The sequence below is a fragment of the Neophocaena asiaeorientalis genome, unplaced genomic scaffold (genome assembly GCF_003031525.2).
Source record: "Neophocaena asiaeorientalis asiaeorientalis breed wild unplaced genomic scaffold, Neophocaena_asiaeorientalis_V1.1 scaffold230, whole genome shotgun sequence".
Lineage (NCBI taxonomy): Eukaryota > Metazoa > Chordata > Mammalia > Artiodactyla > Phocoenidae > Neophocaena > Neophocaena asiaeorientalis.
The window spans coordinates 3,322,365-3,339,389 of record NW_020175186.1 but is presented as its reverse complement, the minus strand read 5'-3'; the positions used below and the strand labels follow the sequence as shown (position 1 = coordinate 3,339,389).

At 38.9% G+C, this 17,025-nt stretch overlaps 1 protein-coding gene across 3 annotated transcripts in view; it reads right to left on the bottom strand.

Annotated features, from left to right (window-relative positions):
- Positions 1 to 11,501: 11,501 nt before the first annotated feature.
- Positions 11,502 to 17,025, bottom strand: part of NELL1 (neural EGFL like 1) — an 844,123-nt gene continuing 838,599 nt past the window's right edge. For all 3 annotated transcript variants that reach the window (XM_024764657.1, XM_024764658.1, XM_024764659.1), the window contains 3 exons: positions 15,882 to 16,058; positions 13,382 to 13,606; positions 11,502 to 11,662 (listed from right to left, as the gene is read on the bottom strand). In XM_024764657.1, coding sequence (XP_024620425.1) covers positions 11,612 to 11,662; positions 13,382 to 13,606; positions 15,882 to 16,058 — 453 coding nt within the window. In that variant the 3' untranslated portion in view covers positions 11,502 to 11,611. The remainder of the gene's footprint in view (positions 11,663 to 13,381; positions 13,607 to 15,881; positions 16,059 to 17,025) is intronic.

The window sequence follows — 17,025 nt, the reverse complement described above, 5'->3', positions numbered from 1 at the left end:
TGGAGTATTTATTCCATTTACATTTAAAGCAATTATTGATAGTCATGTACTTATTGCCATTTTGTTAATTCCTTTGGTGTTATTTTTCTAGGTTTTGTTGTTGCTCCTTTCTTCTTTTGCTTGTTTCCCTTGTGATTTGGTGACTGTCTTTAGTGTTATGTTTGAATTCTTTTCTCTTTTTTGTGTGTGTGTCTGTTATAGAGTTTTGGTCTGTGATTACCATGAAGTTTATATGTAGCAAGCTTGTGTGTGTGTGTGCATGTGTGTTGTATGCATACATCTATGATTATTTTAAATTGCTGATCTCTTAATTTCAAATGCATTTTAACAACCCTGCATGTTTACTCCCCTTCTACATAATCACTGTTTATGACATCATATTTTACATCTTCTTGTTTTGTTGATTCCTGAACTACTTATGCAGGTATAGATGATTTTACCATTTTTGGTCTTTTAGCCTTCCTAATAGCTGTGGCCTTTTCTTTCTTGCTTAAAGAAATACCTTTAACATTTCTTATAAAGCTGGTTTGGTGGTGCTGAACACTTTTGGCTTTTGCTTGTCTGTAAAACTTTTTAAAAAATATTCTTTATTGAAGTATAGTTGATAGTGTTAATTTTTGCTATACAACAAAGTAATTCAGTTATACATACATATAAATTCTTTTTGAATATTCCATTATGATTTATCATAGGATATTGAATATAGTTCTCTGTGCTATACAGTAGGACCTTGTTTATCCATTTTATATATAAAAGTTTACATCTGCTAACCCCAACCTCCCATTCCTTCCCTCCCCCAAACCCCTCCCCCTTGGCAACCACCACTCTGTTCTCTATATCTGTGATTCTGTTTCTGTTTCATATATAGGCTCCTTTGTGTCATATTTTAGATTCCACATATAAGTGATATCATATGGTATTTGTCTTCTCTGACTTACTTCACTTAATATGATAATCTCTAGTTGCATCCACGTTGCTGCAAATGCATTACTTTGTTCTTTTTTATGGCTGAGGAGTGTTCCATTGTATATATGTACCACACCTTCTTTATCTGCTTCTCTGTCTATGGACATTTTGGTTGCTTCCATATCTTGACTATTATGAATAGTGCTGCTATGAACATAGGGGTGTATTTATCTTTTAGAATTATAGTTTTGTCTGGATATATGCCCAGGAGTGGGTTTGCTAGATCATATGCTAGTTCTATTTTTAGTTTTTTTGAGGAACCTCCATACTGTTCTGCATAGTGGCTGTACCAATTTACATTCCCACCAACAGTGTAGGAGGGTTCCCTTTTCTCCACACCCTCTCCAGCATTTGTTATTTGTAAACGTTTTAATGATGGCCATCTTACCAGTGTGAGGTGGTACCTTACTGTAGGTTTGATTTGCATTTTTCTAATAATTAGTGACGATGAGCATCTTTTCATGTGCCTACTGGCCATGTGTATTTCTTCTTTGGAGAAGTGTCTGTTTAGGTCTCCTGCCCATTTTTCGATTAGGTTGTTTTTTTGTTGTTGAGTTGTATGAACTGTTTCTATATTTTGGAAATTAAGCCCTTTTCTGTCACATCATTTGCAAATATTTTCTCCCATTCTGTAGGTTGTCTTTGCATTTTGTTTATGGTTTCCTTTGCTGTGCAAAAGCTTGTTAGTTTGATTAGGTCCCATTTGTTTATTTTTGTTTTTATGTCTACTGTCTTAGGAGACTGACGTAAGAAAACATTTGTACAATTATGTCAGAGAAAGTTTTGCATATGATCTCTTCTAGGTGTTTTATGGTGTCATGTCTTATAAATAATAAGTCTTTAAGCAATTTTGAGTTTATTTTTGTGTGGCAATAGCATGTTTTCCAACTTCATTGGTTTTACATGTGGTTGTCTAACTTACACAGCACCACTTGCTGAAGAGACTGTCTTTTTCCCATTGTATATTCTTGCCTCCTTTGTCAAAGATTAATTGACCGTATGTGTGTGGGTTATTTCTGGGGTCTCTATTGTGTTCCATTGATCCATATGTCTATTTTTGTGCCAATACCATGCTGTTTTTATTATTGTGCTTTGTAGTGTTGTCTGAAGTCTGGGAGGGTTATGCCTCCTGCTTTGCTCTTTTTATTCAGGATTGCTTTAGCAATTCTTGGTCTTTTATGGTTCCATATGAATTTTAGGATTATTTGTTCTAGTTCTGTGAAAAATGTCATGGGTAATTTGATAGATATCACATTAAATCTGTAGATTGCTTTGGATAATATGGCCATTTTAACAATATTAATTCTTCCAAGCCAAGAGCGTGAGATATCTTTCCATTTCTTTGAGTCATCTTCAGTTTCCTTTATTAATGTTTTATAGTTCTTAGCATATACATCTTTCACCTCCTTGGTCAAGATTATTCCTAAGTATTTTAGTTTTGGGAGTCTGAGTTTAAAATGTGGTGTTTTTTTTTTTTCTACATTCACTTTCTGATATTTCATTGTTGGTGTCAAGGAATGCAGCCGATTTCTGTATGTTGATCTTGTATCCTGCTACCTTGCTGAATTTGTTTATCAGTTATAGTAGTTTTTGTGTGGAGTCTTCAGGGTTTTCTATATATAGTATCATATCATCTGCATATAATGACAATTTAACCTCTTTCAATTTGGATACCTTTTATTTCTTTTTCTTGTCTGATTGCTGTGGCTAGGTCTTACAATACTGTGTTGAACAGAAGAGTTGAGAGTAGGCATCCTTGTCTGTTCCAGGTTTTAGTGGGAAGGCTTTCAGTTTTTCACCATTTAGTATTATATTGGCTGTGGGTTTGTTGTAGCTTTTATTATATTGAGATGTTCCCTCTATATCCACTTTAGTAAGAGTTTTTATCATAAAAGAATGTTGAATTTCATCAAATGATTGAGATGATCATGTGAGTTTTGTCTTTTGTTTATGTGGTATATCACATTGATTGATTTGCATATGTTGAACCTTCCTTCTGAACTTGGGGTGAATCCCACTTGGTTGTGGTGTGTGATATTTTTTATGTGTTGTTGGACTTGTTTTGCTAATATTTTGTTCAGAATTTCTGCATCTGTATTCATCAAAGATATTGGCCTGGAAATTTCTTTATTGGTGGTGTCTTTGTTTTGGTTTTGGTATCAGGGTTATGCTGGCTTCATATCATGTCTTTGGGACTGTTCCCTCCTCTTCAATTTTTTGGGAAGAGTTTGAGAAGATCAGTATAAGTTCTTATTTGTATGTTTGGTAGAATCTTCCTGTGATGCCATCTGGTCCTGGACTTTTGTTTGTAGGGAGATTTTAATTACAGATTCTGTTTCAATTCTAGTGATTGGTCCATTCAAATTATCCATCTGTCTTGATGACTGTAGCTGTGTAGTATAGTTTGAAGTCTAGGAGCCTGATTCCTCCAGCTCCAGTTTTCTTTCTCAAGGTTGCTTTGGCTATTCAGGGTCTTTTGTGTTTCGATACAAATTGTGAAATGTTTTGTTCTAGTTCTGTGAAAAATGCCATTGGTAGTTTGATAGGGATTGCATTGAATCTGTAGATTGCTTTGGGTGTTATAGTCACCTTCACAATGTTGATTCTTCTAATCCAAGAACATAGTATATATCTCCATCTGTTTGTATTATCTTTAATTTCTTTCTTCAGTCTTATAGTTTTCTGCATACATTTCTTCTAGGTTGTTGAATTTGTTGACATATAATTGTTCATGGTATTCCCTTAGGTTTTTTTGTATTTCTGCAGTATCAGTTGTTATTTCTCCTTTTTCATTTCTTACTTGTTTACTTAGGTTCTCTCTGTTTTCTTCTTGTTGATCCTGGCCAGAGGTTTTTGTCAATCTTGTTTATCCTTTCAAAGAACCTGATCTTCTATTGATTTTTTTTCTATTATTTTTTAAATCTGTATTGCATTTATTTCCTCTCTGATCTTTATTTCCTCCTTCTGCTGACTTTAGGTTTTGTTTGTTCTTCTTTTACTAATTCTTTTAAGTGGTAGGTTAGGTTGTTTATTTGAGATTTTTTCTTGTTTTTTGAGTAAGGCCTGTATCTGAACTTCCAAGAACTGCTTTTGCTGCATCCCATAGAGTTTGTGTTGCTGTGTTTTCATTTTCATTTGTCTCAAAGTATTTTTTAATTTCCTCTTTGACTTCATTGTTGACCCACTGGTTTTTTAGTAGCATGTTGTTTAGTCTCCATGTAGTTGTTTTTTTCTCCTTTTTCTGTGGTTAATTTCTAGTTTCCTGCTGTTACGGTCAGAAAAGATGCTTGAGATAATTTCTATATTCTTAAATTTGTTGAGGCTTGTTTTGTGCCTTAGTATGTAGTCTGTCCTAGAGAATGTTTCATGTGCACTTGAAAAGAATGTGTATTCTGGATATTTTAGGATGTAATGTCCTGAAAATATCAATTAAATCTAACTGTTCTATTGTATTATTTAGGATCTCTGTTGCCTGATTGATTTTCTGTCCAGAAGATCTGTCCATTGATGTGAATGGGGTGTTAAAGTCTCCCACTATTATCGTATTCCTGTCAATTTCTCCCTTTATGTCTGTTAGTATTTGTTTTATGTATTTGGGTGCTCCCATGTCATGTGCATATATGTTGACAAAATGCATGTATATATTGACAAGTGTAAAATCCACTCCTGGAGTCCAGGTGGGCAGTGACTGTTCATGATCGCCCCTCCAGCCTGTGCAGGAGGTATCCTGATCTCTGTGAGCATGCAAATATGGAAAAAGGCTACAATGACAGGTCCTGCCCCCACCCCCCATGTACCCCTCAAGCAATGGCACCGGTCTCTAAGGCAACCTGGGCTTCCTCTGTGTACACCCTCAGTTGCAGTCATACCAGATTCCAGCCCTCACAGGCCATTTCTGTATAGTCAACTCCAGTCTTCTCCCTGGGTCTGATCTCCAAAGCCTGAGTTCCAGCACCCAGCCCCCACCCATACTCATGAATGAGTGTCTCAAGCTGGGGAGTGCAGGGTGGCAGCACTGACCATCTGTGCAGTCCTCCCTCCACTCTGGCTGCTGTGTTCTTCTCTGAGGCTCTGAAGCTCTTCTTTCCCAGACAATCTCCCTGCTGGTGAGCAGGCTTCCCAGGGTGCAGGAACCTTTCCTCTTTCACAGCTCTCTCCCAGGGCCACAGGTCCCATCCTGATTCCTTTCTCACTTTTTTTTTCTTGTCATACCTGGTTATGTGGAGATTTTCTTGCACTTTCAGCAGTCTGAGGTCTCCTGCCAGCATCCAGTAGATATTCTGTGAGGATCATTCCACGTGTAGATGTATTTTTGATGTATTTGTGGGAGGAGGTGAACTTCATGTCCTACTATTCTGCTGTCTTGATCACATTTTTGTCTGTAAAATTTTGATCTCTCCAAGAAATATGAATAAAAGCCTTGCTGCGTAGAGTATTCTTCATTGTAGATTTTCCTTTTCATCACTTTAAATATACCATGCCACTGGCTTTTGGCCTGCAGGGTTTCTGCTGAAAAGTCAGCTGATAGCCTGATGGGAGTTCCCTTATGTGTAACTTGCTACTTTTCCCTTGCTGCTTTTAATATTCTCTCTTTAACTTTTGCTATTTTAATTACAATGTGTCTTGGGGTGGCACTTTTTTGGTTGATCCTATTTGGAACTTTCTGTGCTTCTTGGACCTAGATGTCTGTTTGCTTTCCCAGGTTAGGAAAGTTCTCAGCTACAGTGCCGTCAAATATGTTATCTACCCCTTTCCTCTCTCTTCTCTTTCTGGGACCTCTATAATGCAAATGTTAGTATGCTTGATGTTGTCACAGAGGTCTCTTAAAATGTTCTTATTTCTTTTTATTTTTTTTTTTCTGCTCAGGTTCAGTGATTTACATTACTCTGTCTTACAGCTCAGTGATCCATTCTTCTGTATCTTCTAATCTACTCTTCATTCCTTCAAGTGCATTTTTTATTTCAGTTATTGTATTCTTCAGCTCTGGTTCTTTTTTATATCTTTTCTTTGTTAAACATCTCACTTTGTTCATCCATTTTCTCCCAAGTTCTTTGATCATCTTTACAATCATTACCTTGAACCCTTTATTGGGTTGATTGCCTGTCTCCACTTCTCTTAGTTCTTCTTCTGGGGTTTTATCTCATTCCTTCATTTGGAATGTGTTCCTCTCACCTTTTTTTTTGCCTTATTCTCTGTGTTTATGTCTATGTATCTGGTAGGTTGGTTATGTTTCCAAATCTTGGAGAAGTATCCTTGTGTAGGAGATGTCCTATGCATCCCAGCAACACACTTCCCTCTGGTCACCAGAGCTAATATGCTCTAGGTGTGCTCTCTATGTGGGCTGTGTGTGTCTTTCTCTTGTGGTGGGTTGACTAGTTGGGTGGTCTTGCAGGCATGACTGGCCTCTGGTCCAGTTGGTTACCAGGCCTTGCCTTGTGCAGAAGCTGCTGTCACTGGTTGGCAGGGCTGGGTGGCTGATAAACCCTGGCTACTGCTGGCTCACTGGTGGGCAGAGCCAGTTTCTGGGGCTGGGTGGTTGTGGGGCTAGGATTCCAGGGTCTAGTGTTGGCCTGCTGGGGGGTGGGGTTATTTCCTGACATGGTTGGCTGCAATTTCCTAGGTGTCCCAAAGCTAGTGCTGGCCCACTAGTGAGTGGCGCTGGATCCCAGAGCAGTTGGCTGAGAAAATCAAGGTATCTCAGAGTTGGTGTTGGCCTGCTGATGGGCAGGGCCAGAACGCTTGGTGTCCTGGGGCTGATGCAGGCCTTATGGTGTATTGGCTGTGTCCTGACAAGGCAGGCTATGGGGCTGCAGTGATCCTAGGGCTCATGTCCACCTGCTGGTGGGAAGGTTTCAGGCTTCGAAGAAGCCACTTATGGGTGCAGGGCGCTGGGTGTCCTGAAGCTGGTGTTGGCCCACTGGTGAGCAGGGCCAGGTGCTAACACAGCTGGCTTCGGGGTCCAGAGTGTCCCAAAGTTCATGTTGGCCCACTGATGGGTGTGGTGGGATCCCATGGCAGCTGGCTGAGAGGCCCAAGATGTCTCAGAACTGGTGTTGGTCTGCTGGTGGGTGGGACCAGGGCCGAGAGGTTCCTAAGACTGGTGCTGGCCTGTTGGTAGGTGGGCTGGGTCCTGCCACTGTAGACCATGAGGCTGTGGTGGTCCCAGGGCTGGTGTCTGCCCATTGGTTGGGTGGAGCTGAGTCTCAGAGTCTCCAATTATAGGGGACCCTGGGGGTCCTGGAGTTGGTGTGTCAGCCTGCTGGTGGGTGGGTCTGGGGCCCTGGGGGTCCTAGGGCTGATGCCTGCTCACTGGTGGGCAGAGTTGGGTCCTAGGATCTCTGGCTGCAGAGCCCTAGGGGTTCCTGGGCTTGCGCCTGTTAACACTGGTATTTAGGGCTGGGTCCCTTTTGTTGACAGGGTCAAGTCCTGGGATGGCTTGGGCTCAGGAGGTCTTAAGGCAACCTGCCTGCGGTGGGTGGGGCTTTGTCCCCACCTGGCTAGTTGCTTGGCCTGAGGCATCCTAGTACTTGTGCCTACAGGCTGGCAGACGGGGCAAGGTCCTAATGCTAATAAGCTAGAGGGAGGATTCCCAAATGGCACTTGCCAGCATCTGTTTCCATGCAGTAGAACAATCTCCAATAAATGGCTGCTGCCCATGTCTACAGGCCTAGAGTGAGTTCCAGTTGCCTCCTGACTCTCTAGGAGGCACTCCAAGATCAGCAGGTAGATCTGACCCAAGCTCCTCTTAAATCAATGCCTCTGCCTCACATCCTGGACCATGTGAGATTTTGTGTGCCTCCTTTAAGAGTGGAGTCTCTATTTCCCACAGCCCTCTGGGTCTTCTGAAAGTAAGCCCTGATGGCCTTCAAAGCCAAATGTTCTGGGGGCTCCTCTTCCCGGTACAAGACCTTCAAGCTGCAGAGCCTTATGTAGGGCTCAGACCCATTCCTCCTAGGGGAGAACCTCTGCAATTGTAATTATTCTCCCATCTGTGGGTCACTCACCTGGGGGTATGGGTCTTGACTATACCACAACTCCACCCCTTGTATTCATCTCTCTTCTTCTTTATATCTTTAGTTGCAGGAGATCTTTTCTACTAGATTCTGGTCTTTCTCATCAATAATTGCTCTGCAAATAATTATACTTTTGGTGTGCTTGTGAGAGCCGACGAGCTCAGGGTCTTCCTACTCCACTGTCTTGGCCTGAACTCATGATTATCTTTTAATGTCATCCATTTAGAAGGAGTAAAGCTCGCTTGAAATTGAAATGTGAAAAAACATTTCAAATCATTACCAGGATGGCAGAGGGAAAACCAGGGTGGATTGGGTGGTAGTTCTAGGTCCATAACAAATTAATTATGAACTCTGGGCAGTTCACCTAACATCTGAGTGTTGGTTTCATTTGCAGAAGGGAAGGTGATGGGTTGGCCAGTGGCTTTTAAGCTGTGCTCTCTTGATGTCTGTGAGTTGTGGTGGGATATGTGAAGGTATTCCAGTTCTCCAACCCTTGCTCCAAGCAGAAAAATACTGCTTTTATCTGATTTTTATAGTAAAGCACTGAATAAATTTTATTTTTAAACAGGTCTTATTGCTTAAGAACATTTGAAAGCCACTAAAGTGAGTTGTTTCCACCACCCCATGATAACTTATTGATACTATAAAAGATTATGAATTTAATTTTTAAAATAATTAATGGAAAACCTACCCTATGCAAGGCACTATGCTGGATGCTAGAAAATGAAGATTGTATGTATTCTAGCCTATTGCATAATTCAAGGAAAATGTAACAGTAACATTAGTGTAGAACTAGAAAGCTCAGAGGAGGGGAAGCTCTGAGACTAAATAAACATACACATAGCATATGAACATATATTAATATATATGCATTATCAGTTGCATATATATAGATTATAGATATGGTACCTATATATAACATGTGTATATATATATATTTCATATGCAACCTAGAAGGAAATGAGGCAAAATTTATGTTTAATTGATGTGTCTTGTTAATATATAGGACTTTCATCTCCCTTCATATTCTACTCTCTTGAATCACAGTGCTTTTACAACTATTGAAAATCAGAGGGTAGCTACATAATTGCTTATGTATTTATCATTGTCTCTTACCAATGTGTATGTTACACTTGAAGACAATGGTTATGATCTGTAAGGAGGTATGTTTGTCAAACACTTTTTTTGTTCATTAAATGGATAGCCATTTCACACTGTAAATCACAGCATGAGACTTAAGCACATTCTATCAGGAGGTTTACCACACTTTTAAAAATAACTTTTCAGTTTCTGGCTGGAGAAGATATTTCAGGCAGCAGTTTATTTCAATATGATCCCCTAATGGATTCAAAGATTGTCAGCACCTTCTAAAGGCCCACATAATGGTGATCTTTAAAGTAAAAACTATTTTGTTCATCTTTTTATTTCCCCAGCTCAGCACAGTACTTTATGAATGAAGTACTCAAGTTTTTAATAAGAAACTGTTATCAATTATTTTATAGGAAGTAAAACCCCCATATAGATAGGAGCTGGCAGTAGTTTAAATTGTGTTACTAAATATCCATAACATTTTATCATCATGTTAGCACAAATTAATTTTAACTGAAATGAAATGAAGAAAATACTGAGTCTTATGTTTGTAGTTGTGAAACACCAGTATTTTAGGATGAGCCATCAATGCTAATGGCTCTGCAACAAAGTATGAATATATACAGATTCAATGAAAACTGTTAAATTCTGGAAATTCCTTGGAAAAAAATGGAAACACACATTCTAAAATACACACCAGTGTTCAGTATCACTTACACCAGACGTTGGCAAACGTTTTTGTAGAGGTAAGATGGTGATATTTTTGGTTTTGCGTCCTTGTTGGAACTACTCAGTTCTGCCACTTTCTTCAGCAGTAGAGAATATATAAATGAACGTGCATGGCTGTGTTCCAATGAAATAGGCAGATGTCCGGATTTGACTCAAGGGACCATAGTTTGCCAACCCCTCACTTATACAGCCACAAATGATTCTTATAAATGTCTTTGTTTTTCCATTGAAAACTGACAGGTATTTTTTAATGGAGGTGCCATAAATATTTTCTAAATAATCATTTTCAAAATCTCTGTTCCAAGATTACACTCAAAGAATTAAAATGGAGACATGTTCTAATTTACCATACTATAGCAGTAGTTGTCAAATATAGTTTTAACTGCTATATCATAATTTAGCACGTGAAATTGATCTCATGTAGTGAATTGTAGTTAATTTTATCTTCACAAAAATACTGACAAATATCAATAAATAGGTAATCTTAACTTGTAATTTTTAATTCTATTAATATTTGGGATTTAAAATATATCTAGCATGACTGACTTAACAACTTAGGTCTTTGTCTTGATTTTGTGAACAAAATTTCATGAACCAACTTGATTCAGAACAATGATGAATTCAGGAGACTTAGGTATAACAAACCACTAAGGTGTGGTTCACTTGAAAACTACAACTGTTTTAATTCTCAGCTCAGATATAATGTCATTTGCACATTTTATTCATTTTATGTAACTCGATAACTGCCATTGCTTAAAAATATGGTAGTGGCTCAAATGAAAACATTCACTGTTGACCATACAAACAGCTTCTTAAAAGCATGTCCTCTACCATATGCGATGCGGCATGATTTAGTAGCAAATATCATTGGACAGGCATCAGGAGACCTGGTTATCAATCCCAATGTGTTATACATCAACTAGATCTGAACAAATTAGTGGACTGGGATACATTAATTTACTCTTATATAATGTAGGAATAACACCATGCACCTCTCCTATAGTGACAACTTGTATTAAAAAGCATGGAAGTCCCTTGTAAGTAAGTTATCAAATACTATATAAAACTGATGCAAGGATACTTTCTCTTTCAATGCCAGAAAAGTCTGCAAGCATTGCTGTTTCTAACTTGTGGCTTAAGATTTTGTTTCATTTTGTTTGTAAGAGGGAGGAGAAAGTTCTTTTTCAAATAATTATTTACGTTTGTGGTCCCCTCTTTAACATATCATAATTGCTTTCAGCTTGCTTAAGCTGAACGAGTGGGTATCTAGGTGTGTTCAACAGTTTGAAATATAAGTAAGATGCAGTTAGGCTCTACGTACACATATTAATACATTTCACAGGAATCTCAATACTAAGTATTCAGTGGATGGGACAAAACTCACAACAGGCAACTTTATTTGTAGAATTTGATCCAAAAATCCAGAAAAAATAAACAAAAGGAGCCGAGCCTCTATTATGTTAGTACACAAAATAAACAAAAAAATACATCAACATTTACCATGAGATCATTTAAATGTGTCTGCACATGATCTGATAAGGGAAACGTGATTTACAACATGGGAAACTTTTTTTTTTTTAAACCACCATAGACTTAAATGCACTGCACTGTAGGTCACCTAGACTAGGTTAGCAAGAATGAGCAATGTGGTAGGTCCAAAAGGTAAACCCCCAAACACCTTCCTTCAGTGGAAGCTTTGGTAATTGTCTGTGGTTAAAAACAAAAAACTAAAAACACCAACTCCTGTTCTTCATCATGTTGGATGGTTATTTTATCCATTTTTCTCCCGCGATGATGAGTCCATTTTAAATACTTCAATTATTATGAAGACACTCCAAATCCACAGAACAGCAGACACTTCCATTCTGTGCATCAAGACACAAGCATTAGCCAATGAGACATAGAATATAAATCAATATGTAGTGTCCACCTTTATATTCAAAATGACCATCTACATGTTGAGACCAACTCCATGAATGCTATAAAAAAATTACTAGAAAAATGCCAAAGATTTATGAGACCCTTCAGGGTCCCTCTTGTTGGCTACTGCTGGCAGTGCAACTTCATACACCCCTGTCTGAGCTCAGACCAGGTTTGTTTGAGACTCCTCTGTATTTCCAAGTTGTCTGTTTACACAACTTATTCACTGGACTTACTCTAAATGAGATTCTTTCCAAAAATAACCCCCTGAAAGATAAATTGCCATTAATAATACTAGTCAAAAGTACCAAAAGGGTCTGAAAAGAACTCCAAAATGGCTTACAGAAAGGTGGGCATGTTAGGGGTAAATATAGACTATCTCATGGTGACTGTGAAGGGGATGGTACATATCAATTTTGGGGAATTCATGAAAAATCAATTACATGTATTAATGTAAATATACCTTTATAATCCTCCTAAATGAATCTCAAACCTAAGCTCAGAAAAATAATACTAAATAACATAGGTCTCCACATCTCCTGGTCATTGTGTTTGATGGGGCTGAAGGTACAATGGGACCATAACTCTTGCTATAGGAAGCTTGATGTCCTTTATGTATTGGGGCTGCATTTTAAGATGGTACTTTTCAGGAAGGAGAAAAGAATCCACATTTAACAGCGTAAAAAGACAAGTTGGGATCCTTCCACTGATGCCTGAAGCTGAGCCAGAATTTGATAGAATTGAATGGACTAATATACATATATATTTTTTAAAATATTTATTTATTTTGCAGTACGCGGGCCTCTCACTGCTGTGGCCTCTCCCGTTGCGGAGCACAGGCTCCGGACATGCAGGCTCAGCGGCCCTGGCTCACGGGCCTAGCCGCTCCGCGGCATGTGGGATCTTCCTGGACAGGCACGAACCCGTGTCCCCTGTATCGGCAGGAGGACTCTCAACCACTGTGCCACCAGGGAAGCCCAGGCACTAATATTTTTAACATGCTTAATCATGGGAATCTTAAGCAGATGTTTCGGCAGAAATTTGACCCTGCCTAACCCTTGCTTCAAGTTGACTACAGTCATAGCTCTTCATAAGCTTTGAAGGTAGGAAGGGGTCAGTTGTTAATTTTAATGACATATGAGGATGCCTCATGGTAACTCCTCCAAAAAGATAGGCAAATAATCACAATTAATTAAATCATGCAGCAAGAGTTTCAAGTCCCTGCATTAGGTACTGTGATAATTAAACAAAGCAAAAAACTTAATAGATTTATAGAACCCTTTCTTCTAACATTGGCAGTTTCATGAAAGAGCTTATAAAAATTTCCAGGATGAAAAAAGATTTTTTTTTTTTACTTTTTAATATGCAGGTCAAAATAGCTTAAATCAGCCATAATTGGGCCTAGTGCAATTGTTTAAATCCTGTATTTTAAAAGGCAAAAGAGAGGACTATTTTATTCCATGGTTATCATTTGGAATTTGCCTTAATACACAGTACAGCTACAATCCATTCAGACAGATTAACCTCTGGGGAGAAGCAAACGCCTGCCTGTGTTTCCACCATGCCCCTTGGCACCTGTGCCTTCAGAAACATCAGGAGTGGACCTCCTGCAGGTGTTCTCTGGCATTGTTCAAGGCCTGGTTATCCTCAGGACACCCAATTACCTTGCATTTGCAGGTTGTGCAGGGAGATCCAGTCATTGTCCACACTGAGCCACTAAGCCTAGAAAGGCCATAGCTGTCCAGGCAAGTTTTTCTGATGTCATAGGCGATGTTATCAGCCAGGCAGGGGTCACTGACACAGCGGGGACAACATTCCCCTTCCAAGATGGTTGTGTACTCACAGCTCAAATTGGGGCAAGTGAGCGGCCAGCAATCTACCTCTCCTTCCTGTGGAGAGAAAGCCAAAATACTTCATCACTGACCTTATGCACAATCCTGTTGCCAAAGTCCCAGAGGGGGAAATTCTCATCACTGTCCTCACTGACTGTTGCTACTTTAGCATCATTATGGGTATGATGTGTTTCCTCCTTGAAGAACAAATACAGACATCACCTCCTCCAGAGTGCTTTTGCTGACTGTCTATACTGTAGCCACGGAAAGAGTTCTGTCCCATCTCTGCGTGCCAATGGCAACCCATAATTATTTTTATCGTGAGACTTATAATTATCAATACAATTCCAGATTACATTTTGAGCTTTCAGGTTTTGGGCTTGTTCCTTTATCTCCCCGATGCTTAGCTTAGTTCTGGTCAATAAATGCTAAACAAATGAACAAATAGATGATGATAAGGTACTGAGCTAGTGTGTAAAGAGAAATCTGTTTTCCTTAAGGTCAAAGAGGAACTTAAACCACTGTACTATTTCAATAACAACATGCACTGAGTTGCTTATATTGGATTTAAAATTGAGGTCGGGCAATATCAGGAGAACAATTTCATAATGGTTTTGAATGTAATGTCTGGCTAGTGACACATCACAGATGTGTATAAGGTGTTACAGTTCAGACAGAGCCTCCAAGTATTCCAGGATGTGGCCACTGTGGCTCCACCGAGCTGCAAATAGTAGAGACTACCACCTATGTAGCCTCTTCCATTATCATGACACTCATTATAATTTATGCAAACGCATGCCTAATTATTCAGTCAGCTTCACAAGACTATGGCCTTTAGTCAGCTTCGTGATAGACCATGTCTGTCATGCTCATTGTTACATCATCCAGAGTCTGGCACATGCAAACTATTGATATTTATTAAATATAACCCACTTTATTCTCACGTCGTTATTAAGTTATATTCAGCAGCTTCAGTTCTCCCAGGAAATAATAACCTTAGGGTCTGGGGATGAGAGAGGATACTCTTTTGAAATTCTATGAAAATATCATGTCTAAAATTAATAACAGCTTTTCTGAGTGCCTGATGATTGGCTTCTTCAAAGAGAAATGTAATTTTCCAGGCTGATGTGGAACCTAATTCTATAGTTGTGTTGTGTTTGCCTGTTCTTGAATGGGAGATGTAAGAATGGCTATGATTTGAATATATCTGAGTTATACTCCTCAGTATTAGGAGTGATTAAGAAGGATTTGTTTCTATTAAGATTATCTGCACATTTGCCAGGTAACTTTAGAAAATCCAATAGAAATTTACAGCACAGTTTTTCTGAATGCCTGTTTTTATACAGTATCCATAGACTGAATCATTAATTTTAGCAAATGTTACATTATGGAACACAGCTAACAGTTTCCATTACAAGTTGACTTAGTTATGACTTAGCTCCACTGGCTATAATTACCTCAGAGATGGAACATCATATTCACTATGATAATGTGTCTTAACAGTCTTTGCAACATTAGAAATCTTTGTGTTATATAATTTGAAACAGGAATAACCAGGTCCAGAAATTAAGGTTTTTCTCTGGACTTTCTCTAACCTGATTATATCATTAGTATCCCCATATTAAGATACAAAATAACCTTCATTTTTCTACATTAAGGTTTAGCACTGTAAAACAAATTTTTCAATCTAGGAAATATGAACAATAGTAACTACTGTTCACTAAGTACCTTCTATGTGTCAAGTACTACACTTGCGTTTCACATAACTGATCTTCACAACAGCCCTGCAAAATAGGTGCCCATCCACTTGTGTACACTGAAGGAAAGAATGATCAAGGAAAATGTTCGGACTTGCCCAAGTTAATTACACACATCTTGCATGTGGGAGAACCAGGACTGTCTCTATGACCTAGAATCAATATCAATCCCTGATACTTCTACTATGTTCTGCTATCTCTGACACTGAAACCTTTAATGGTAATGTCCCAAGAAATGAAAGATTTCACTCTGTAAGAACTATAAGTCCCCATCAAGGCTTTGAAAGCTTTCTATCATGTGGGGAATTTTATTGATCTGGAGTGGCTAAAAAGTATCAATTGTAAACTAACTTAGACCAAATCTGTGCTATAAATGTCCTTTCTGTCTTACATGGTGTTTTAAATAGTAGAATACTAATGTCTTCTGGAAGAACATATGCCCCGTAATTAGCCACAGGACCCACAACTCTCTGCACAGGATCACAAATCACAGGAAACTAAATCCCACAGACAACTGAGCTTGTAAACCCCTCCAGGATATATAGGATAACACACTCTAAGGGAAGCCAACATACCAGACACCGGCACTGCTGGCAACTGTGAGTCCAGTTGTCTCCACTGCGATAGAGCTTGTGTCCATTTTGATCTAAACATTGACTTGTGACCCTGGTGTCACACTCTGGGCAACAGAAAAGGTCAACGCTTGGATTCTGGCAATCACAAGCTGTCCGCCGGCAGAATATCTTCCCATCCTGTTTAGAAATGAGATTAAGGAGGTTTCATCATTAGGGGAACAGTAAGCTGCACTATGGAAACCAAATCTTATAAACACTTTACAGAGCACATAGGAAAGATTTCTAGTCAGAGTGCTCCCCTGGCCACCTCCCATTTTGCTCGAAACAGATGCACACATGTATACTCACATATACACACCCTGCCTTTCCCTGACCTTGCTTGCAGGGCAGCCCAAGTAAACATGGAGACATTTCTAAGTTGCAGAGGGAAGTCAATATGTTCTTTCAAACTTTTCTTCTAAATGTTTCTTAAAAATCATATTTCTAAGTAACATTATAACTAAGCAGCTAAAAATGCATAAACAGTCAAGCACTCATTTGAGTGGAAAATCATGCTGCTGTACTTTTCCCAGTTCACAATGAACAACCTAATACATTCAAATGCATTCATCTAATTTTATTTCTGGCTCAACTCTGGGAGGAAGTCTGACTATACCCTTTTTACAGAAGAATTAACTGAGGCCCGGAGAGGCTAAAAGACTTATCTAGTAACACAGAGGTAGCAATTCTCTAAGCACCACCACCAGATATTCTGGTTTCGAAATAATTTTTCTTCTACAAGATAGCTTTTAGGTTGTTTATTATAAGGAGCTACAATAAGGTGTCACTTCCCACCTTGAGGCAGCTCCCTAAATTATAGGCAGAGTACAATTTCTGGAATAATGGCCCTGAACACTCAGAAGGGATTGAAGGTCAACAGCACTCAAACGTTAAGACAGAACGTTTTGCAGTGTTTCTCATTTATATGTCTGTTGCTCATGGTAACTTCTCATCTCAGACAATGAAGAGCTAAAAATTTAAGGTGAGACATGTGGCCACCTTTTATGGTTATAACTGCTTTGCTGAATATTTACAAAACCAGAGAATCTCAGGGCCAGAATACACCTTAGAGGACACATAACCAAACTTTCTGACCTATACTTGA